A 19,875-nucleotide genomic window follows, 5' to 3' on the forward strand; every position below is an offset into this window, starting at 1 on the left:
ACTTCCTTAGTAATAAAAATTAGTATAGTTCCAATATTATACTTACCCAAGGGCTTAATATTATTTTGCAAAACCAACTATAGTTAATCGAATTTCAGATATATTTTTAAATATAAATTTAAAGTATTCACCTTGAACTTTAAATATAATCTATTGTTTAAAAAAATGTGATATGCAATTTTTATAACACAAAATCTTTGGCCTAAATATAAAACATGGATGTGAGGGGAAAAAAAAAAAAAAAAATCGGCGGTCGGCCTAAATAAGACAGAACTCAAAATTCTCTCAAATTTAAAACAGAACCGCCACTAGTTAACTAATCACTTTGCACTATAAATAAATTAATAAATAAAAACATTAATATTTTTAACCAACTCTTACTATATAATAAACTCGCATATCTTTTCTCAAAATAAATGAGAAAAAAAAAATCCAAAACCCAAAAAACCCTTTCTTTCTTTTTTATTTTTTTCCTCCCTCTCTTTTCAAGATTTCTTTTTTCCCTCTCAAAATTTTTTTCTCTCGATTTAGAGTTAGGATTTTATTTTTATTTTTTTGCCGGAGATTCAAGTCTCGTGCTTTTAGATCTCTGATTCATGGCCACGCCACTCCCCGATCACGATCGAATTGTTCCTACAGGTATGTACATAAGATTTTATATGGCTTTATAAATTTGCTAATTTGATTCATTTGTTCTTTTATGTTTGTTTAGGTTTGATATTAAACCTATTTTTTTCTTTTTTCTTTTTGTTTTAATTTGAGTAATTATGTTTGATTCAATTTTTTTTTTAATGTTTAATATTAGCCATTGGTTCTAGGGTTTTGGAATTTGTTATATATACTTACTTCTGTCCTCGTGCAATCATTTAATATAGAAAAAGACGAAGTGAAATTCGAAAGAACGGACTTAATGCGGTTTTAAAATATCCCATTTTGGGTGGGATGATAGTATGCTCTGCTTATTTTTGTGTGTGTGTGTATTTTGGTTTTAACTTCGTTCCTTTTTATGGGTATTTCGGACTGCTTGTCTTCTGGCTGCATGTGAAAAACAATTTGGTATGTACATATATGTATGTGCTCAAACACTGCGATAATTTTAGCCTCAAAAGATGTTTCTGATATTGTAGAATCAAGGATTTGGAATGTGAATAAGCTAGACTAGTTCCCAAGTGAAACCACTATGAACTGCATCTAGGGTGCACGGCAGCACGAAGAGCAAACATGTGTGTTTATTATCTTTTTCACCTTTTACCTTCCATGATTTGTGTGTCAAATATGCATGTGTGACTGGATCTATTTATTGTTTTCTGGGATCAGTGCTTTGTGATTTCTGTGTTTGTTTAGTTGTACTGAGCCACTGAATTTTAATGCTGAGCGCAGGAGAGAGACCTGTTAAGCCAGATAATTCAACAGAGCAGGTATGCTGTTTTGGGAATTCCTTTGTATGTTTTGGCTACATTAATTTCTATATTTTGGTAAGATTAGGTGAATTGTTGCAATAGCTCTTCATTTTGAAATCTATTATCAGCTACTTTCGCCCAAAGATGAAAGGATTGTTTCAGCAAATCCTTCTCCGGATGCAGCCATCATTGGACCAGCAAAAGATGTCACAGAACAGCCAGAATCTGCTGACAGTAGAGATTATAGCTCTGTCCACCAACTAAATACCTACAACTCCCATGATCCGAATATGTCATATGGTGGGTACTTTCTCAATCTTTGCTGCTATAACTTGTTCATAACTTCAAAGCCTTAAATATCACTGATGGCAGCGTCAATCCTTCATGTGAAATATATACAATTCAAATCTTTTTGTTTGAGCCATTTGGGAAATGTAGACAAGCTTATTTGTTTCAAGTAGAAGATTTCAAGCCATGATGAGAATGACCATATTGATTAATGTATTCATAATTAATTATTGTTTAATTTTTAAATTGGAAAAGAACGAACTTGATAATGCTTGCAATTTCTTCTGCTACCTCTTATGCTTTCATAGGATATCAGGGTGGTAATACGTTTTACATTCTCTGTGGCTTCAGGTTATGGAAACAACACTACTTGGGATGGTTATTCTCAATATATTAATGCTGATGGCTTGCATGTATCACCGGTAGTGATGATTCCATCATTGCTGAAACTTTTAAAGCCTTTTTTTTTAATAATTATTTATGCTTTCTTATTTTGGTTGGATTTAGGTTATATACAATGATAACACATCCCTTATGTTCCATTCTGGCTATGGCTTCAATCCCGAAATGGCGTATGGACAATATTCCCCAATTGCTACACCACTGCCTTCTATAATGGTGGAAGGCCAACTTTACTCACCACAGCAAATCCCCTTTTCTCCATCTTACTACCCACAACATGGTCCTCCAAACGTGCCATCAGCACTTCCAGTTTCACCATCTGAGATGATGACAGCAGAAAGTAGTGGTGACAACTTGCTTTTTGGGCCAAGTTCAGGTTATTTTGTACATTTTGGATCATATGGAGTTAATGTATCTGGGAATCCTGCATCTAGTCCTTTAACTTCTCCGGCAGCTTATCCTCAACCGATGGGGATACTTGGGTCCTATGAGCAGAATATTGGGCAGGTTTGTTCTCAATTAATTTACCATGTCCTTAGGTTTGGGACTTTGTTAGCTGTAAATCTTATTTCGAAGGACAATTTTCTGACTCATGGTTATGCCTACTAAGCTTCACTTTGTGGGCCTGGCTGTACTTTGGCCTTTAGCTGATGTTTCTTTGTATGTCACTGATTTGAGTTTGTTTGGAAAATAAATATAATTGGCCCTAGATACGGTTGAAAGTTTTTTTGTTGGTGCTTTGTACCTCACCACTTCTAGTTATAGTATTTGGCTGGGAGACTATAAAATGATGAAAGATTCATATACTCTTACTTTGGCATTAAATTAATTGTATTCTTCTGATATTTTATATCTTGTGAGCTTATTGAATTTTGCCTTTTAGAATTTGCCATTGCCTAATTGCAGATTTCTCAACAACAAAGGTCATTCAATACATTTGGATTGGCATCAAGTTCTTCCACGGGAAATTACCCTCATGGTGCTGTTTATCAAAGCTCTTATTTTGGGAGTAATGACCGGGTCAGACTATCTGCTGACTAGGGCAGAAGACGAGAGAGAGACCAGGATTCGATTTGCATTTCCAATGAATCACCTGCTATTGACCGAAATCGAGGACCAAGAGCTTCAAAGATCAAGGGCAAGAGCAGTGAACAGAACCTGTCATCTGGTAGTAGCAAAAACAATTCATCAGGCTCTGGAATTAATTTTGAATTATACAACCAGTTCGATTTTCCCACTGACTATGAGAATGCGAAGTTCTTTGTTATCAAGTCCTTTAGTGAAGACAATGTTCACAAGAGTATTAAATACGGTGTTTGGGCCAGCACACCTCATGGAAATAAAAAATTAGATGCTGCTTACCATGAAGCAAAGGAGACCGATAACAGATGTCCTATCTTCCTACTGTTTTCGGTATGTTATTCTAATGTGAAATCATTGTATAATTTGTGTTTCTATATATTGGAGCGGCTTTTGTGACTGATTCATGGCTCGGTCTATTCTAATGAGGATGACATGAGAGAAGTATTATGATTGGCCAATATAAGGGATTATTGAAGATGGTTTATTTTGATAAGTATGTTTATGGAGTATGACAAATTGAACTTACTATTGCATTAGTTGCACATGTTTTTGGTTCCTTGAAGTTGACATTTTGATTATGAGTTATTTGTAATTCAATGCATCTGTGCCATAAGTTATAGGTAAGTTTGTTCAGTCTTTTCTGCCAAGGCCAGCTCATGACCAATTTATGGATGCTCTTTATTTCATTTAATAGCTGTCCACTTGAAAGGTTTATTGTTCCTTGTTATTGACTCATATACTGTGCCAAAACATCTGAACTTGTCTTTAGCTATCTCTTCTTACATGCAGATGCTGTAGTTCTTTTGTTGTGATGGGTCTTAATGTGAATGGTTATGGCTCTGCCAAGAGTATGTTTCAACATTTGTCTGATTAATGTAATTTTGGTTTACTCTCAAACATGGTTATAGGATGCTTGCTTTGTGGAGAATTCTCCTGCTTTAGGTTTTCCCGTCAACATTTCTTAGATTTGCTTTCCTTTCTCAAAATCACTAATCAATATGCCAACATGGTATGCGGTGAATTTTATTTTCATTTGTTAGAATCATTAGCATTGATGGGAAACCTGTTACTCAGTTATTCTAAACTGATTTCTGCTCTGGTAGAATCTCATCCTTTTAGGTAACTAGTGGGGTTAAATCCTTTGTTTACAACTTTGTGCAGGTCAATGCTAGTGGACAGTTTTGCGGGGTCGCTGAAATGGTAGGACCTGTAGATTTTGAGAACAGTGCTGATTACTGGCAGCAAGATAGGTGGAGTGGGCAGTTCCCAGTGAAATGGCTTATTATCAAAGATGTTCCTAACAGTCGATTTCGCCACTTGCTTCTTGAAAATAATGATAACAAGCCTGTAACTCACAGCCGAGATTCTCAAGAGGTAGCTATCATATTTTTATTTTTCGTAGGGCTGGGGTTTTTGCATGTTCGATCCCAAGTTAATTTTATATAATGTCACTTGTTCAGAATCTAGAACCATTTTCGAACATTCTAGGTTGTCCTGGTGTTATATACAATTACTGATACCTTGTTTAGCATAATATATTAAAATGTTTTAAGGGAAGTAGTTAAAATTCTGACTACTGATTTCTTTAATCACGTTATTTATTATTTATTATTTTTTGCCTTTCCTGGTGACCCTGTTGTAAACCTCAGTCCTAATATACCACTTCTTTACAAGAGATATGTTCACCACTTGTCTTGTTTTTTCTTCCACTCTTCTGTCGTTAAATGTTAAGCTGTGACTCTTTTTCTTATAATTTTGTGGTTATTCAATCTGAGATTCTTTCTTTATGCTGATATTTAATCAGGTGAAATTAGAACAGGGTGTTGAGATGTTGAGAATTTTTAAGGAGCATGATGCACGTACATCTATTTTAGATGATTTTGACTTCTATGATGAGCGAGAGAGATCTCTGAAAGAAAGGAGGGCCAAACAACAAGTTAGCCTGACAAAAGGTGCTCCAGATTTACTTGCCAATGATTCTATGAACCAAATTTCAGATAGGTTAGCTCAAAGCCTCCGGTTGCAAGACACTGTTGAAGAAACTCCAGCAAGTATTATTGGTGCTGTCTCAAGAACTGATGTTTCAGGTTCACTTGCTAATGATTCCATAAATACAATTTCTGATAGCTACTCTGAAGCTGTCGAGTCGGGATACAAGAGTAACAAAGAGATATTCACAACTGAAACAGGTAGTGAGAATCAGAATTAAGGCAGACGGTAAGACCTAGAAAATTATGTAGACAGCTAGGTGCAATGTTGAAGGTGCTACTGGGGTCTTTGGCATGCTTGCTGTAACCCGACAAACAAACTCTTTGTTCTCTTGGTGATTCTATAATTCTTTTTCTTTTCCGTTTTTCCCCTGCTTACTAACAACATTGACGCAGTATATCTGGGAATTTGAGGAGTCAGCTAGAATCTGACTGTGCTTTTTGTTTTCTCTTTGTTCTTTCTTTGTCAATTCTTCAAGAGCAGTTCAGAGTCAATCCGGATCTGCCAAGGCAGAAAGGTAGTCTGATATCTGACTTGTTTGAATTTGATCTTTGTTGTTTTACCCCCCAAAGGCGGTGTTTGAAAATGTGAAGTATTATGTATCCATGTGGCAGTGGACTTTGTATACTATGTGCTGATGCCTTGTTGGATGTATTTTAGATTTCTCATTCACTGGTTTTGCCAGGCCTTTTCTAATCGAAGGATTTGTAAACTTACCCATTTTGGGAGGAAACGTAATAAAAAAAGAAAAAAAAGAAACTTACCCATTTCTAATTGCATTTTGTTATTGCAGTTGCCTTGTTTCTTGTTTCTATGTATGAAAGTAATCGGATGTGTATCAGCCCCCTTTGCTATTTGCCTATTTCATTGTCATATCAACCGTCCATTTCTTTTCTCTTTCCTAAAATATTTTTCTCTAATTATCTTCATGTTTTGAGAATCTGTCATATGTATAGACCGTAGAGAACATATTCAGGTCTGATCGACGAACTTATTTTCCAATGTCAAGGCATTTTTCGGCTTCAAAATACCGACCAAACATGGATTGTCTTTCACAATGCTGTTCTTCTGCATCTTCCTTGCTTTGACACGAGAATCCAGAGAAATTTGCTCGGATACTAATGAGGATGAAGTATACAGGAAGTGAATTTTACCAGAATATTCAAGCACTTTCAATCAAGTAAAGTATTGTCGTCTTATAGTTACCAACAGATTATTTTTGATTTACCGCAAATAACCAAACTCTTGTATACCCGTGCATTGAACAGTACATAGTTTTGAATACATTTTTACATTAAGACAACTGGGAATAATACATGTTGCCGTACATGGTATTTCCACCATTTCAGACATTCTGAGCCTGTGCTTTCCAGTCAAATGGAAATTTCAATCAGGCTCGGATGAAAGCTGGAGCTTAAGGTATCTCTTTACGTATATAATGCCTTGAGTACCATCATCAACCCACTCTAATTGAGTTGTAGATCTCCATGTATTTGCCAGCCGCATTGTTCCAGCTATTATCATTTTCCATAATTTTCTGCACAATCCTATTCCATTCTTCTGGTTCTGCCAAGGGGAAATCCCAAAAAAGAGAAGGAGAGAACTTGTTAAGATACCATTTGACACAAAAACTTATGCTAATAGATAAAAACCCAATAATAGTACTGAAGATGTAACGAACTGCTAAAGTTTTGCCATTGCTTGAAATAATTCTATTAAGTAATTGGAAACGTGGTGAAGGAGGGTAGTTTCAAGATCTAAGTTTAAAGGAGGGTTAGGAATTGGAAATGTATTGAAGAAAAATAGAGCCCTTTTAGCTAAGTGGCTGTGGAGATTTCTTCTTGAAAATGATTCTCTTTGGCATTCGGTGAATAGAAGTATGACCTCCACTCAAAGTTGGGACACTAATGTGGTTAACAATGCGATACCTCCACTTAAATGGTTAGGACTCTAATGTGATTAACAATGGAAGTCTTCGAAGCCGTCGGAAAGCAATCTCAAAGAAATATCTCTTTTTGCTTTCTCACATTAAACTAAGTGTGGGGAATGGCAAGGATATTGGTTTTGGGAGGATAAATGATTAGGAGATTTTTCTTTGTGTGAGCTTTCCCTTGCCTCTATAGGCTGTGTCCTACAAAATATGTTCCTTTAAATTTTTATACATGTTCTTCCTCTTCGTTGAATTGGCAGTGGAATTTCAACTTCAAAAGAAACTTGGGTGATAGGGAGATTCACGATCATGCTTCTCTCTTGGAGTTGTTATACAATGTCGATATCGATGGAATGAAGGAAGACAAAAGGTTATGGAGTTTGAAGGCATCAGGAAATCATTCTAGCAAATCTTATCTGAACTGGCTGATTAATGGTGTCTCCTTGGCTGATTTTTACTCTCCAAAACAATCCAGAAGGCTAGTATTCTCCCTAAAATTCAAGTCATTTTGTAAGCCTTAGCACAAAGAAAATTAAAATCTGGAGAAGTGATTCAAAGAAAGTTCCCTAGTATGTATCTATCTCCATCTTAGTGTGTGATGTGCAAAACAGATGTAGAAACTTCTGATCATCCTTTTATTCATTGCTTTGTGGCCTTAAAATTGTGGAATAGGTTGTGCAAAGAGGCCAATATTTTGCGGGTCATTCTAGGTTCTTGTCACTGCATTCTTATGGAGAATTTTTATGTTTTTGGTAAAGAAAAAATGGCCAAACTCTTTGTATCTATGCTATGGCAGCTTTTTTTGGCTAATATGGCAGGAAAGAAATCTTCTTATTTTGAAGGGAAAAATGTGGATAATATTGAAGAATTGTGGGATAGAGTTCGTCTTCTAGCTTTGCTGTGGGCTTCATTTTCTAAGGAATTCCAAGATTCATCTTTTTTCTTCATTCATCTAAGCTGGGAGAGTGTTTTGAGATAGGTGTCCAGGCTGGTCTACTATTTTGCAGAGGGGTGATTGGTATATTTCGTATAGCACAGAAAATTTTTCATTCTTTTGCTTTCTCAGTGAACAACTGGTCCACTCGTAACAATTCTTCATCATTAATATAATTTATAGTTTCTTATTAAAAAAAAAATGCAATCAATGTAGTATAAAATGTACCATGAGTATCAGTAGTAACGGTTTGAAACCTAGACACAGTGATCTTTCGGAAATAACTTAAGCAATTCTAGAGCATGAATTTAGTCTGGTAACACACAAATGTTTCAGAGATTCATAACACAGCAGTTTTAGCATTAACCCCATTATTTAGGTTGTGCATATTAAATTCAACAAGGATCTTTCATTTAACCATGGGCTATTATTAGATGGATTTTGCTGTTAAGGGAAAAAGGGTTTTTGTCCACAAGATGAGAAGATATTTCAAGGTTCAATGTAAACAAAACTTACTGCCTATGAAGTGTCTAAATGCACGGTCTAGAGCCCAATTTAAAGATCCTTCATCTATTCCTTCAAATACAAACCTGAAAAATGCAAAATAACTATGTTATACAGGTTACAGGTTAAACAAGAGGACCACCATAATTTCAGGCACATACAAGTATGGTAACAATTTTACTATGATAATTCTGTTCAAAAGGGAATAATTTATCAATCATCAATCTCATTTCACATTCTTGGAATCAGAGAACAGATTCATTGTTTTGCTCATGTCGATCTCTATTACATTAAGAAACTCAAATCAGCAGTATAAAGACTCAAGTCTGGAACTAGATGACAAGCTTAAGCAGGAGATAAATATTACAAAAGGCCCACATTTTTATGAGTCCATAATATAGTGGAAATTTGGTCACTTACTTCCACTAGAAACCTTCTTTAGCATTTCAATATCTTTCGTCATTGCGAACGCTGTTACGGAAAATTGAGCGAAGAAAGATTGTATCAAGTAGTTCAGGCATGTGGCTGCCAACTAGTTTAGTTGGTAAAATCTCTTGGGTTGAAAAAGGATATCTGGGCTTTGTACCCCGCTCACATAGAGGGGAGGGCATTTAATTACTAACAAGTGGTATATATATGTAGGTCAGACATGAACATTACTTAAAACGTAGCTCGTGTGATTGATAATCATTTTGCATTTGGACACTAATATGAAGTACTAACTGGATATTTTAAAATGCATAGAGATATAAAATTGCAGTTGAAAAGAAAGCCTTAAGGCTCACAACAGAGAGAAAATTCCTTAATTCGACTAATGATATGAAATCTCACAAATAATTAAATAACCTTTCCAAGGATAAGTTATCCTAACATCAAAGGGTATATATTTTTAGAAAATAATTTGAAGCTAGAGTCCAAAAGTAACCTTATTGTCATTTAAAAAAATGGTAGGTTTGGATTCCTTTTCCAGTAAATTTATTGACCATAAAATAGAGCCTTAAGTTTTGGTTTTTCAGACAAGACTTTGAATGATTATTGGAATGAAAAGAAACTCAGTTTACAGCTCAGGACTCGGGATGATTTTTTCCCTTTCTAATTCTCCATTCTCACTCCTCATATTTTCTGTCTCCACAAAATTACAGTAAAGATTGACAAACTCAACATCTATAACTTCCAAAACCAGATTAATGGACTCTACCCTGACGATTTTTTTTTCTCTTTTTTGATCCAATCTTTTTATCATTTTCCACGAGCAGTTTTTAGGCCCATCGACATACTGATACCCATCCATCTGTCCACCCACACACTCACATTTTGTCAAACAAAACAGATGATGGACTGCTGTTTAAATGTTTATTAGTTAGAATATACAGCATTTTGCAAGTTAAGATGTAGCCTCAACCATTTGTTAGGATGAGATCTAGAGCGCATAAAGAACAAAAGTTAAAGAATAGGAGAATATACCCATTGGCCTTTTCATGATTTGATGGATCATCCATGTCAAAGACCGTGTCTGCAAGACCACCTGTCTTTCTGACCACTGGGACCTGAAATAACATTTGTATTCCAAATGATTTCATCATAGAATAATCAGCTGATGCTCGTTGAACAAAATTACAGTAAAAAATAATTATTGGCAAAATGGTGTAATTGACTAGATTATACATGCAAGAATTTTTTAATAGAAAAATATTTCATCTTTTCTACATTCTGCCCCAACTAGTACCCCCAGGTGCAAAATAATTAAAATGTGAGGAACTACAAACAGCAGATATTAAAAGTTCTGACTATTATATATCAAATGAATAATGAATAATCCAAACCAGAGCATACCGCTCCATAACGCATTCCAATCATTTGGGCAAGTCCACATGGTTCATATATAGAAGGAACCAACACAATGTCTGCTGCAGCATAGAGCATGTGGGAGAGTTCCTCACTGCTTAACACAGTAAAGAAAAAAAAAATCTGTAAGTATCTAAAACCAGGTATAGTCAAGGAAAGTGATAGGTACTTCAAATTGCCAAGATACACCAACTACCTTTAAGGATCAAAGTTCTATGCTGCTTATAAATACTTCAAAAGTCTCAAATATTGAAAAGGAATAGATAATAGCAACAGTATCTCAGACAGCTTTTCAAAATACAATTAAGGAAGTCTAGGAACAGGGTAATCGGTAGTGTTTGATTCCAAGTTCATTTACCTATACATCAGCAGGATCCGGGTACTTGTACCTTTGTTATGCTACAAAAAGATAAAAAAATAAATCAATAATAGCCAGCCTCTGTCAGCCGACCTTATTACTTGCATCAGAAAAGATAAAACAAATTTGAAAACATATAACAATGAGGAGAAAGCAATGTATATAATATACACACACATGAAGATTCACAAGCATTTAATATTCCATTAACAATTAATACCTTTCCTTTCTTTTAGTTTCCCATGCTTCTGCATCATTCTAATGTAAACTTAAATATGTCTATAATTAAAAATAAAGTATTTCCAGAAATCTCCAATCAGAAAGTTTTTTGAGAAAGAAGATGTTGCCTTTCTGTTGTTCCATAAGAGAATCATAAAAGCAGCTAGCAATAGATTGAATGTTCTAGTTCCCATAACTGATATGTGTCCTCTTTAACCATTGTTCTCAATGCATTGGACAGCACATTTATGATTTTATACTTAAGGTCATTATGTTAAATTTTAAATGCTTAGTACAGTGAATAACAGCTACCACAAAATTCTAAGCCTGTTTGTGGATCTGTGACACCAATAAAGCAGCCTGTGCCACTTTGCTTACTAGTCAGTAGGTTTTTGCAGCCCAAGGCGAATGCCTGATGAGTCAGAAGTTTAAGGCATATCTAGGAGTTTCTGAGGTGATTCAATGACGATCACACCATTCGCAGTCATAATATGGAGAATCATCAAGATTAAATTGATGTTATAACCAACTCGCTTTCACACCACCAAATGGGGTGGATGAAGCTTTTGGACTTAAATTTTTAAGTAATCTGCAACTCATTACCAAATTTGCAAGATCTTCAAAATCTTTTTGAACCCAATGAACAGGAGAATTTCCCAGCAAAATCATTTGTCCACCCTGCACGTGAATCCAGCATTAGGAAAAAGAAATTAATATAATCATATTATGAATGTTGAGAATATGATGATTTCAGCTGACTTCCATTTCTTAAGTTGTGACAACTTTTAAACCATTCGACCAATATACTTTTAACTGCAAGATTAAATCTGCAATGGATAATTGATGTAGCTTTTATGTGAACGTGTAAGATGGAATCTAAATGATCAAAATTATTTACGTAATGTTTATCACTTGTTTCATAATTTTTCAAAAACAGGTAAATAATAAGGGGGATAATCCTAGCCCTGTCATATTACATTACATACATTAAGGACAAAAATTATTCAGTACTTTTTGTATTTACGGGGTGGTCCAGGCAATCAGAATTTCATCTAAGTTTTCTGTACTTACCTTCCATGTTCTCTAAGATGATCAATTAACCTTTCATTCTCCATACATTAGGCAAGAACTTTCAGTATTCTACAAATAATTTCATGAACTAGGCATACATTGTTTCATTCTCAATTCTCAAACTTGAAAGATATCAATAAGAGGCTTTACTTCCATATGCGCAAATTGCAGGTTCTATACAAGCTAATCTCTCTCATCATTATCCGGCCAGCAGTAAAATCGCTGTGCTCCAGAATACTTATAAATAAATGGTAGCATCACCAAAACCCGCATGCACAGAGGAAAATATATATACACTTAAGGGTAAACAAAATGACAGTAATAAACTTACAAGCTCTTCAGCACGCTTAATTGTATGAGTAATCAAATGAAGACCCTTCTGAGCAACTAGTCGAGTGATGCAGACAACCAATGGGACAGTCCCTTCTGACTTCAAACCCAACCCCTTTTGGATATAGTATTTGCATATCTTCTTGCCCTCAGGTTTTTGTGCTACAAGAAGCAGCATACCAACAGATAAGATAAAATGGAAAAGTAGAGCAACTAAGGACTTTAAGGCATGTAAAAAAGTAAGGATAATATCATAAAAAGAACAATAATTGGAAGTTTCAGACAAAGGAAAGATTGGTATTTTGATGACATCAAATATATAATCAAATATCTTCCTATCCAGATAAAGTAGAAAGCTCAATCATATTTGTTTATATTGTCAGTAACAATGCGGGTATTCTGAAGTGTGCTGTTGTTTAACACATGAGAGGCAATTGTTTATTGATGTTCATTTCTCTCAATTTTTTTTGAGGAATTGTTTCAACTATGGTCTATCTAAGCTCAGTTAGGGGAAATGGATGCTCAATGACAATAAAAGTAATCGTACCGTGAAACTTAGCAGGCAAGAAAGCATCTGTAGCAGGGTTCCAGATCACTGTGTCTATACCATTCAAAATACCAAAGTACCTAAACAATTATACAACAGTTTCATGTCAAAAACAATGAGTAGTTTCATATCTGCAATGAAAAAGCAAGAAATACAAATTAGTAATTAGGATACAAAAGATTGCATTGGATCACATAAAGCAGTATAACAATAAGTGCTTCCGCTTAAGGTGACTTCCCCTATTTTTCATATGTTAATGGAAAAGGGCGTTTATAACAATGGCATTTGTCACAAAGTTTCTGATCTAAATACCACCCAGAACAACAAGAAACAACGCAAAACTCTTAGAAAATGATGCACAAAATCTTCTACACCTGTGTCAACACTTGAATTAAATCCATTATAACATTTGACTAACAACAAAACAAAATAAAATATATGTGTATGATGCAGGGAAATTATCAATTGTCCACCCGGTTTTTCCAATGTTTTAAAAAATACACAATTCTTTTTTTTTTTTTTGCTGGAATCCAGCTGAAGTTACATTTCTTTTCACTCGTCCACTTCCATTTGGTGACCGTTAAGAAAACTAACGGAATATTGTGTAAATAACTTTTTTACCCTCAAATGTAAAAGATAAATTATCACTGACCATCTATTTTTTTCGTATTATTTCAAAAATACACAATTCTTAATTTCTTTTTTTTTTGCTAAACTCCACTTGAAGTTATATTATTTTGCACTTGTCCACCACCGTGTCGTTGTGAAATGACAATTTTACCCTTATGACGTCAGCAAAGTTCTAACGGTGTTATAACGAGAGTGGACCAATGAAAAAATGTTAACTTCAAGTGGAGCACTGCAAAAAAAAAAAAGATTTGTGTATTTTTGAAAAACAGTGAAAAAATAGGTGGACAGTAGATAATTTTCCTATGATGAATTTCTGAGCTCAAAATCTACATAGAAACTGATTAGTTAGGCCTACTGTGGATCACAGCTTCGTTGATGAACCCAAATTTTAAAATAAAAACTATATGAAATCTATGTGATCATTAATTCATAATCATGAAAACAATCAAATAGTGATGGTATATGGTTATGAAAAATGGAGTTGTAATTCCTAAATTTTGAGTGGGAACTCTCCAATTCACTCCATGGATCATTTTATTGAACAAAACGTTGCCTAAGCTAACACCTACCAGCTGATGATAAACCAATAATTTGAATTTTTTCACATGGACAAATGGTTAGGACTGCATGTCAGCTTCTTAAAATCGGATGCAGCAAAGCAATGCTATAAGCTTGATGTATATACATTTAAAATTCTATAACAAATAAAATGACAACTGCATAAGTACAAGGTTTTGAAAGAAAATTTACTATCAGTGTATTATAATTACAAATAAAATAGAAAATTGAGAAAATCATTCTTTGCAACTAGGGGAAAAAAAAATCCCCTCGCCTTTTGTTCTCTCCATGGACATCTAGTCCAAATATGTAACTCCTTTCCTTTTGCCTTTATTACTACAATTTTTTTTTATTATCCTATTGAGTATCATGAATAAATAACGAAATTAACCTTTGAAAGGATATTAAGGTATTAAAAAAATAACTGAAAAAGATTATGTAATGAATATAAGTGAAGTTTGTTGACAAACTTACTTATCACGATGTGTTATCAGCACACTTGCAAGCCATCCAGAGCAAAGTGTCTCTTTAAGATATGTTGGAGAGACTGTACTGAAGATGAAGAATTACTTGATAAGGAAATATATATAAGGTGTAAGTATGAAAAAAATGGATGTAAATCCATCAAGACAGAAATTATGTTTCTTCTATGCAGTTTTCTTTTTATTCCAAGCATGTGCGGGTTCGCACATACTTGGTAGGATAGGAAATGACATAACATTCAAAGCACCAAGAGCAACGTCCAGTACAATATAGTTTGAGATTCACAAAGCAAATTCAGTCGGAAATGTCCTCTTTGTGTTTTAAACAACATAATCCCAGGATATCCTATAACTTAGTGTTCTCATGTTAAAAGCTGACTTCCATAAATTGCTACATTGTCTTTAAAAATTAAGTTGTGGAAGAACTGATAAATGCCACGGGTGACAAGATACCCTAGACAATCTTAATGCTTTATATAAGGTAAGGCAAAGTTCCCTTTCTCTGTCTTTCTAATGTCCTTTTTCACTATGATACGTTAAAGTTCTTTCTCTGTCTTTCTAATGTCCTTTTTCACTATGATACATTAAAGTTCAAATAGAATAAAAGTTGAGTTCTCTCTCTTTCTCTCTCTGTGATAATTTTGAGTTGTTCCCTCTGTCTTGGTGACCCACAGGACATGAAACCAAAGAATGCAAGGGAATCATTCCAATTGCAGCCTGCCTTCCTTTTCAACCAAAGGGCTTAACATGTTCACAAAGAAGGGCACCCAGTTCCTGGGCAAACTATAGATGTGCATGAGCATATTTGAGCTAAACAAACTGCATATAGAAACATATCTGCAAACCCATGAAACAGTAAAGCCACTTACACCACTGCATTGCTATACACAATTCCACCTTTCAATAGGCTCAATCTTTCAGGATTGTGGCCAATAGTTCGATCATCAATTGCCTGCCATGTGAAGAGAAAAGAAATTAAAATGTCTACAACTTTTCTCTGTTTATAATGGACATTGGAGTTCTAACTATTACACAAAGAGTGTGATCATAATCTGAACCCCCAGAAGTTTTAGAAACAAAGGCAAATCCATGGCAAAATCAAACATCTGCTTTGATCAGAAATGAGAGCAAAAGATAGAGAATATGAGAACTCATTCTTTCTTTTGAAATTCACTGGCCAAGCAATTACTATTTTCATTGGAATTCATGCCAAAGCCAAATGAACAAGTACTACTTATATAGCATGATCTTGAATTCTCCTTTCCAAATGTGATATCCACAATAAGACGCTCACCTTTTCCACACTTGCATATATAGATCCATCAAGACCGCATTTACTGAGTTGCTCTTGTCTGCCAACATAAACAGAGTACATTTATACAGAGATATTGGGACCCACCCTGACCCCCCAACCCCCCTTTCATAGGTAGAGATGTTAAAAATTTAAAAAGACATAAATAGTGTGAACTTTATTCATCTATATCTTTATATGATCAAGGAAAATTTTTCTTTTAAAAACATAAAACCAATTCAAATTTGCTATATTTTCGTATATAAACCATGAGTAGTTCACTACTCACCACAAAACATACAGAGCTGCATTCCCAGTCTTTACAAAGAGATACTGTTTATGATACCAATAGCATAGAACCAAATGTAGATTCATAGATTACAAAATTTGGGAAGGGAAAACATTGAGCACCAAAGGGAAAACATTGAGATGTTAAAAACTTTGTGAGACAACGACAATATTGGGATAGCTGGTAAAATTTGTAAAAGTTTAATGAGATAAAATGCTTAAGAAGGATAAAACTACACTATAGCACAGGGGATGCTGGTCAATATAGTGCATCAATTTATCTAATACTTAAGCCCATGATTCAGAAGACAGTGCCGTGGGACAAATAAAGCTAGTAATGATATGTAATACGGACACACAGGTATGAAGAAAAATTGTTGCTCAAAGAATGACAACCACCCAAAAAATAAATGAAGGAATAAAACAGTAACTTACCTGCACTCCCCATAATGCTCCATGTTGTGGATTGTCAATACAATTCTTGGTTTCTACGAAACAAATATTCAATATTCAGTATTATATGCAAAAATGAATAATTTTATTAATTTTGTCTGTTACAAAACTTCATGCAACAAACTCTACAATGGCGGCGATAAGAGAATGTAAATACCTTAAGGGAGAGACTTTGGTACATATCCCAGTAAAGTAGGGGTAAAGCACCTATCTGCCACTCATGGACGTGAATGATATCAGGTTGAACTCCAGTCACCTGCTATGAGTTTTATCTTGTTAGATTTTAGAAAGAGAAGGTTTAATCTTTAAAGAGCAGTAAACAAGAGCAGGTTTTCCTTAAAGAGAAGGTTTTCCTTAAGCTTAAATAAGCAGTAAATGAATCAAAGTGTCACTAACTTGATCAGTTTCTAATAAAAAAGTCTTTTGAAGTTGGGAGGGCAAATGCAGATGAAATTTTTTCCAGCACACTGTCAGAAACTGGAAAAATCAAGAAATAGAATTTGCAGACAATTGATTTATAGTTACAATAATTTAAGCACCAAAAACACTTAAATCCTTGATACTTGAGCTTTTATTACATAATCAAATGACCAGCTTGAGCTTTAGATATAAGTCAACTATTAAAAAAGTGCAATTCAATATTTTCAGGTTTTGGAATGTTTTGGTCTAGATGGCAATCTACAAAACTAATAATTATACTCAGCGCTAATTCACAAACCTGCATCCATTCTAGGCAAGCACGACTGAAAAACAAATATGCCTCCAGCTCATTGTATGAACCCCCATATACATTTTTCCCCTTGAAGAACTGATTGGATGGTTCAATAAATATTACAGGGATGCTGGAAACTACCCCATGGTAGGCATTAGTTGCAACCCAATTACCATCATGATAAGAGTTATAAGTCGTGATCAGTGCCAGGTCACTGATCTCCTGTTTTTGAATGCACTCATAGAAAGGGAGCATTATATCTACTGTATGGCCACGAGATAAACATGCACGAGCAAGTCCTGTTACAACATCACCAAGTCCACCAACTTTAGCTATAGGCGCCATTTCAGCTGTAATGTGAATAATATGCATGAGATTGGAATCCTTCTCTATTTCAGCTGGAGCTTCTAGGCTTGCATATCTAGAAGGAAACTTATTCTTCCAAAATGGGATTTCATCACCAGGAGTAGGCCAAACCAGTTCACCAAAACCAAAGTCTGCCGGACAACCAAGTTTTTCAGTAACCACCTGCAAATAGCAGTAGTGGTATTTGCAATCAGATACACGCGAATAAAAGATTGCCTATATGAAATCAGAGTAATTTAAAAACATAGGAAATCTCAAATTAAACGAAGATTATATTTTAACAATGAGTCTCATATTTTTATTTGAAAAAAAAAATGCTGTAACCCACCCATCATACAAGGCACAACAGCTAAAGTTTTTGATAAAACCTACTTTACTTGGCACTAACAACAAGCTGCTCACCCACTTATTCATAAAAGCTAATGATTTCATTGTCGCAATTGCAGGCATATGTAATGACCTCAATTACTAGAGCTGAGAAATTTTGACACAATCCAATTATCCGATACGAACACAACACAAGTAAATGGTTATGGATGGTCAAATTTGGCACTATTATTAAATGGGCTGGGCGTGGGTCAACACGATTTTTTTTCATGTCGGGTTAGGATTAAAGTTTTTGACCCATTTACTCGACCAATGACACAATTATATTTTATTTTTTAAATTAATTTCTAGGTTCTTGTCATTAAAACTTAAATATTGAACATGATTCTCTTTTTTTTTTGGAGGATAGATATATACAGAGTGTTTTATTTATAAAATTTTATATAGATTTAGAACTTTAATAGTGTAAGTGTGTAAAATATTGGTATACAACTATATTTTATGATATTGATATATGGTATTATATAAATGAATATAGTATTATTTACATATATATAATTAAAACTTTATTAGTGTAAATATATAATATTTTTGGGGTGTGTGCATGCAAGTGTATGTATATATATAACATTTGTCGTATATATAGACATTACACAGGTTATTGGGTAACCCGTTTATTTTCTATGTTGGGTTTGGGTCTCAATATTTTGACATGTTTATTAAATGGATCGTGTTTGAATTGACCTAAATTTGACACTATAAGAACACGACCCAACGACCCATTTTGCCAGCTCTACCGATTACCTCCCGATAGGTAAGCTAAAGCTTGGCATTTGAACTTATAAGCAGTCAGGTACCCTATTCTCACAAGCCGGTTTTGATGGAAAAACCTATGCAATCTGTTCATAAAACTTCAATGCAAATCATAACCTACAATCCTAGCACTTTTTTTTTTTTTTTTTTTTTGCCACTTATGATACCAAATCTAACGTATATACATATGCATCACGGAAAGGGTATGGCCAATTGCTAGATAAATAGAACAGAAATAAACAAATAAAAAATGACAATAATAATGATGGGGCAAGATGACAGGAATTACCTTCAAAGAAGGATTAGTGTGAGCGAGAATTGGTAGTGAAATCATCGACTTAGAAGAGTAAAACATGTTGTGGTTTGCCATTAACTTTGTTCTTTTCATCCCATTTCTCCTTGTATTCACCAAGTAACTACTCGTACTACTAAGCTTTCCCGCTATTGCACACTCCATTTTCATTTCAAATTGAAAAAAAAAAATTGTATACAATAGAATTCTGATTATAATATTTTCTTCAAGAACATAATTGAAAACCCTTTTGTTTGGTTGCTGAGAAAATGAAAAGGAAATGAGATCAAAGAATTTGAAGTATAAATTTTGACCGCAATCCCATTATTATATTATCCTTTTGCCAAGTGGTTTGGGACTGTGCGGAGCTGTTTTATAATACAGGGTGTGTACGATTATTATTTTTTTTTTTTGGGGGAAAAAAATTCAGAAGGAAAGAACACCCAAATAAAAAATTAATTTCAGTCCAGTCCAAGTGACTTTTTTTTTTGGCCCTGTTTTCGCTGGAATCATAATACTGGATGCCATCTTTGTGCATGCGTCACGAAAATAATAATGGATAAAAACGCAAACGCGAATAGAATTCCCAATAATAAATGATTTTAAAGAAAAATGAGAAACCTACGCTGTTTGGAACGGTATCAAATATGTTCCTAATTACTTAACAAAACCATTTTTTAATATAATTTTTTAATTTTGTATGTGCAGGGCTCAAATAATTGAGGTGAATCGACCAATGAAGTAAAAATAAGCAATGATATGA

General features: G+C 34.4%; 2 protein-coding genes across 4 annotated transcripts; one reads left to right on the top strand and one right to left on the bottom strand.

The window, feature by feature from the left end:
• The first annotated feature begins 489 nt into the window (after positions 1–489).
• On the top strand, positions 490–5,941 carry LOC18055876. Its single transcript, XM_024192338.1, is given in 8 exon segments — positions 490–639; positions 1,381–1,418; positions 1,529–1,700; positions 2,040–2,110; positions 2,196–2,597; positions 2,997–3,503; positions 4,335–4,547; positions 4,978–5,941. Coding segments are annotated over 8 exon segments (1,851 nt in total). The 5' UTR covers positions 490–596; the 3' UTR covers positions 5,383–5,941.
• A 66-nt stretch (positions 5,942–6,007) lies between these two features.
• LOC18055877 (probable starch synthase 4, chloroplastic/amyloplastic) lies at positions 6,008–19,678 on the bottom strand. Of its 3 annotated transcripts, none has more exons than XM_006453094.2 (15): positions 19,110–19,678; positions 17,321–17,842; positions 16,760–16,858; positions 16,585–16,637; positions 15,865–15,922; positions 15,440–15,522; positions 14,563–14,640; positions 12,901–12,980; positions 12,355–12,515; positions 11,556–11,630; positions 10,734–10,774; positions 10,364–10,469; positions 9,995–10,077; positions 8,543–8,616; positions 6,008–6,728 (listed from the first exon to the last, which is right to left on the bottom strand). In XM_006453094.2, the coding sequence occupies exons 1-15, from the start codon at positions 19,281–19,283 to the stop codon at positions 6,619–6,621; spliced, it is 1,797 nt and encodes a 598-aa protein (XP_006453157.2). In that variant the 5' UTR covers positions 19,284–19,678; the 3' UTR covers positions 6,008–6,618. The 3 variants fall into 3 exon arrangements, with proteins under 3 accessions (XP_006453157.2, XP_024048107.1, XP_024048108.1); XM_024192339.1 differs by having other exon boundaries at positions 16,760–16,861; XM_024192340.1 differs by lacking the exon at positions 19,110–19,678 and adding an exon at positions 16,999–17,069 and having other exon boundaries at positions 17,321–17,405.
• Positions 19,679–19,875: the final 197 nt, after the last annotated feature.

This window comes from Citrus clementina, unplaced genomic scaffold, assembly GCF_000493195.1.
Source record: "Citrus clementina cultivar Clemenules unplaced genomic scaffold, Citrus_clementina_v1.0 scaffold_1, whole genome shotgun sequence".
Classification (NCBI taxonomy): domain Eukaryota; kingdom Viridiplantae; phylum Streptophyta; class Magnoliopsida; order Sapindales; family Rutaceae; genus Citrus; species Citrus x clementina.

What these genes read in the sequence shown, in the direction of transcription:
- LOC18055877 (XM_024192339.1), bottom strand. Translation starts at nt 19,283, where the DNA reads ATGAAAATGGAGTGTGCAATAGCGGGAAAGCTTAGTAGTACGAGTAGT. An exon ending in GTGTATAGCAATGCAGTGGT is followed by an intron (nt 14,641 to 15,439) that starts GTAAGTGGCTTT and finishes CTTCATCTTCAG; the next exon opens with TACAGTCTCTCCAACATATC. An exon ending in AATCATGAAAAGGCCAATGG is followed by an intron (nt 8,617 to 9,994) that starts GTATATTCTCCT and finishes TGCATTTTTCAG; the next exon opens with GTTTGTATTTGAAGGAATAG.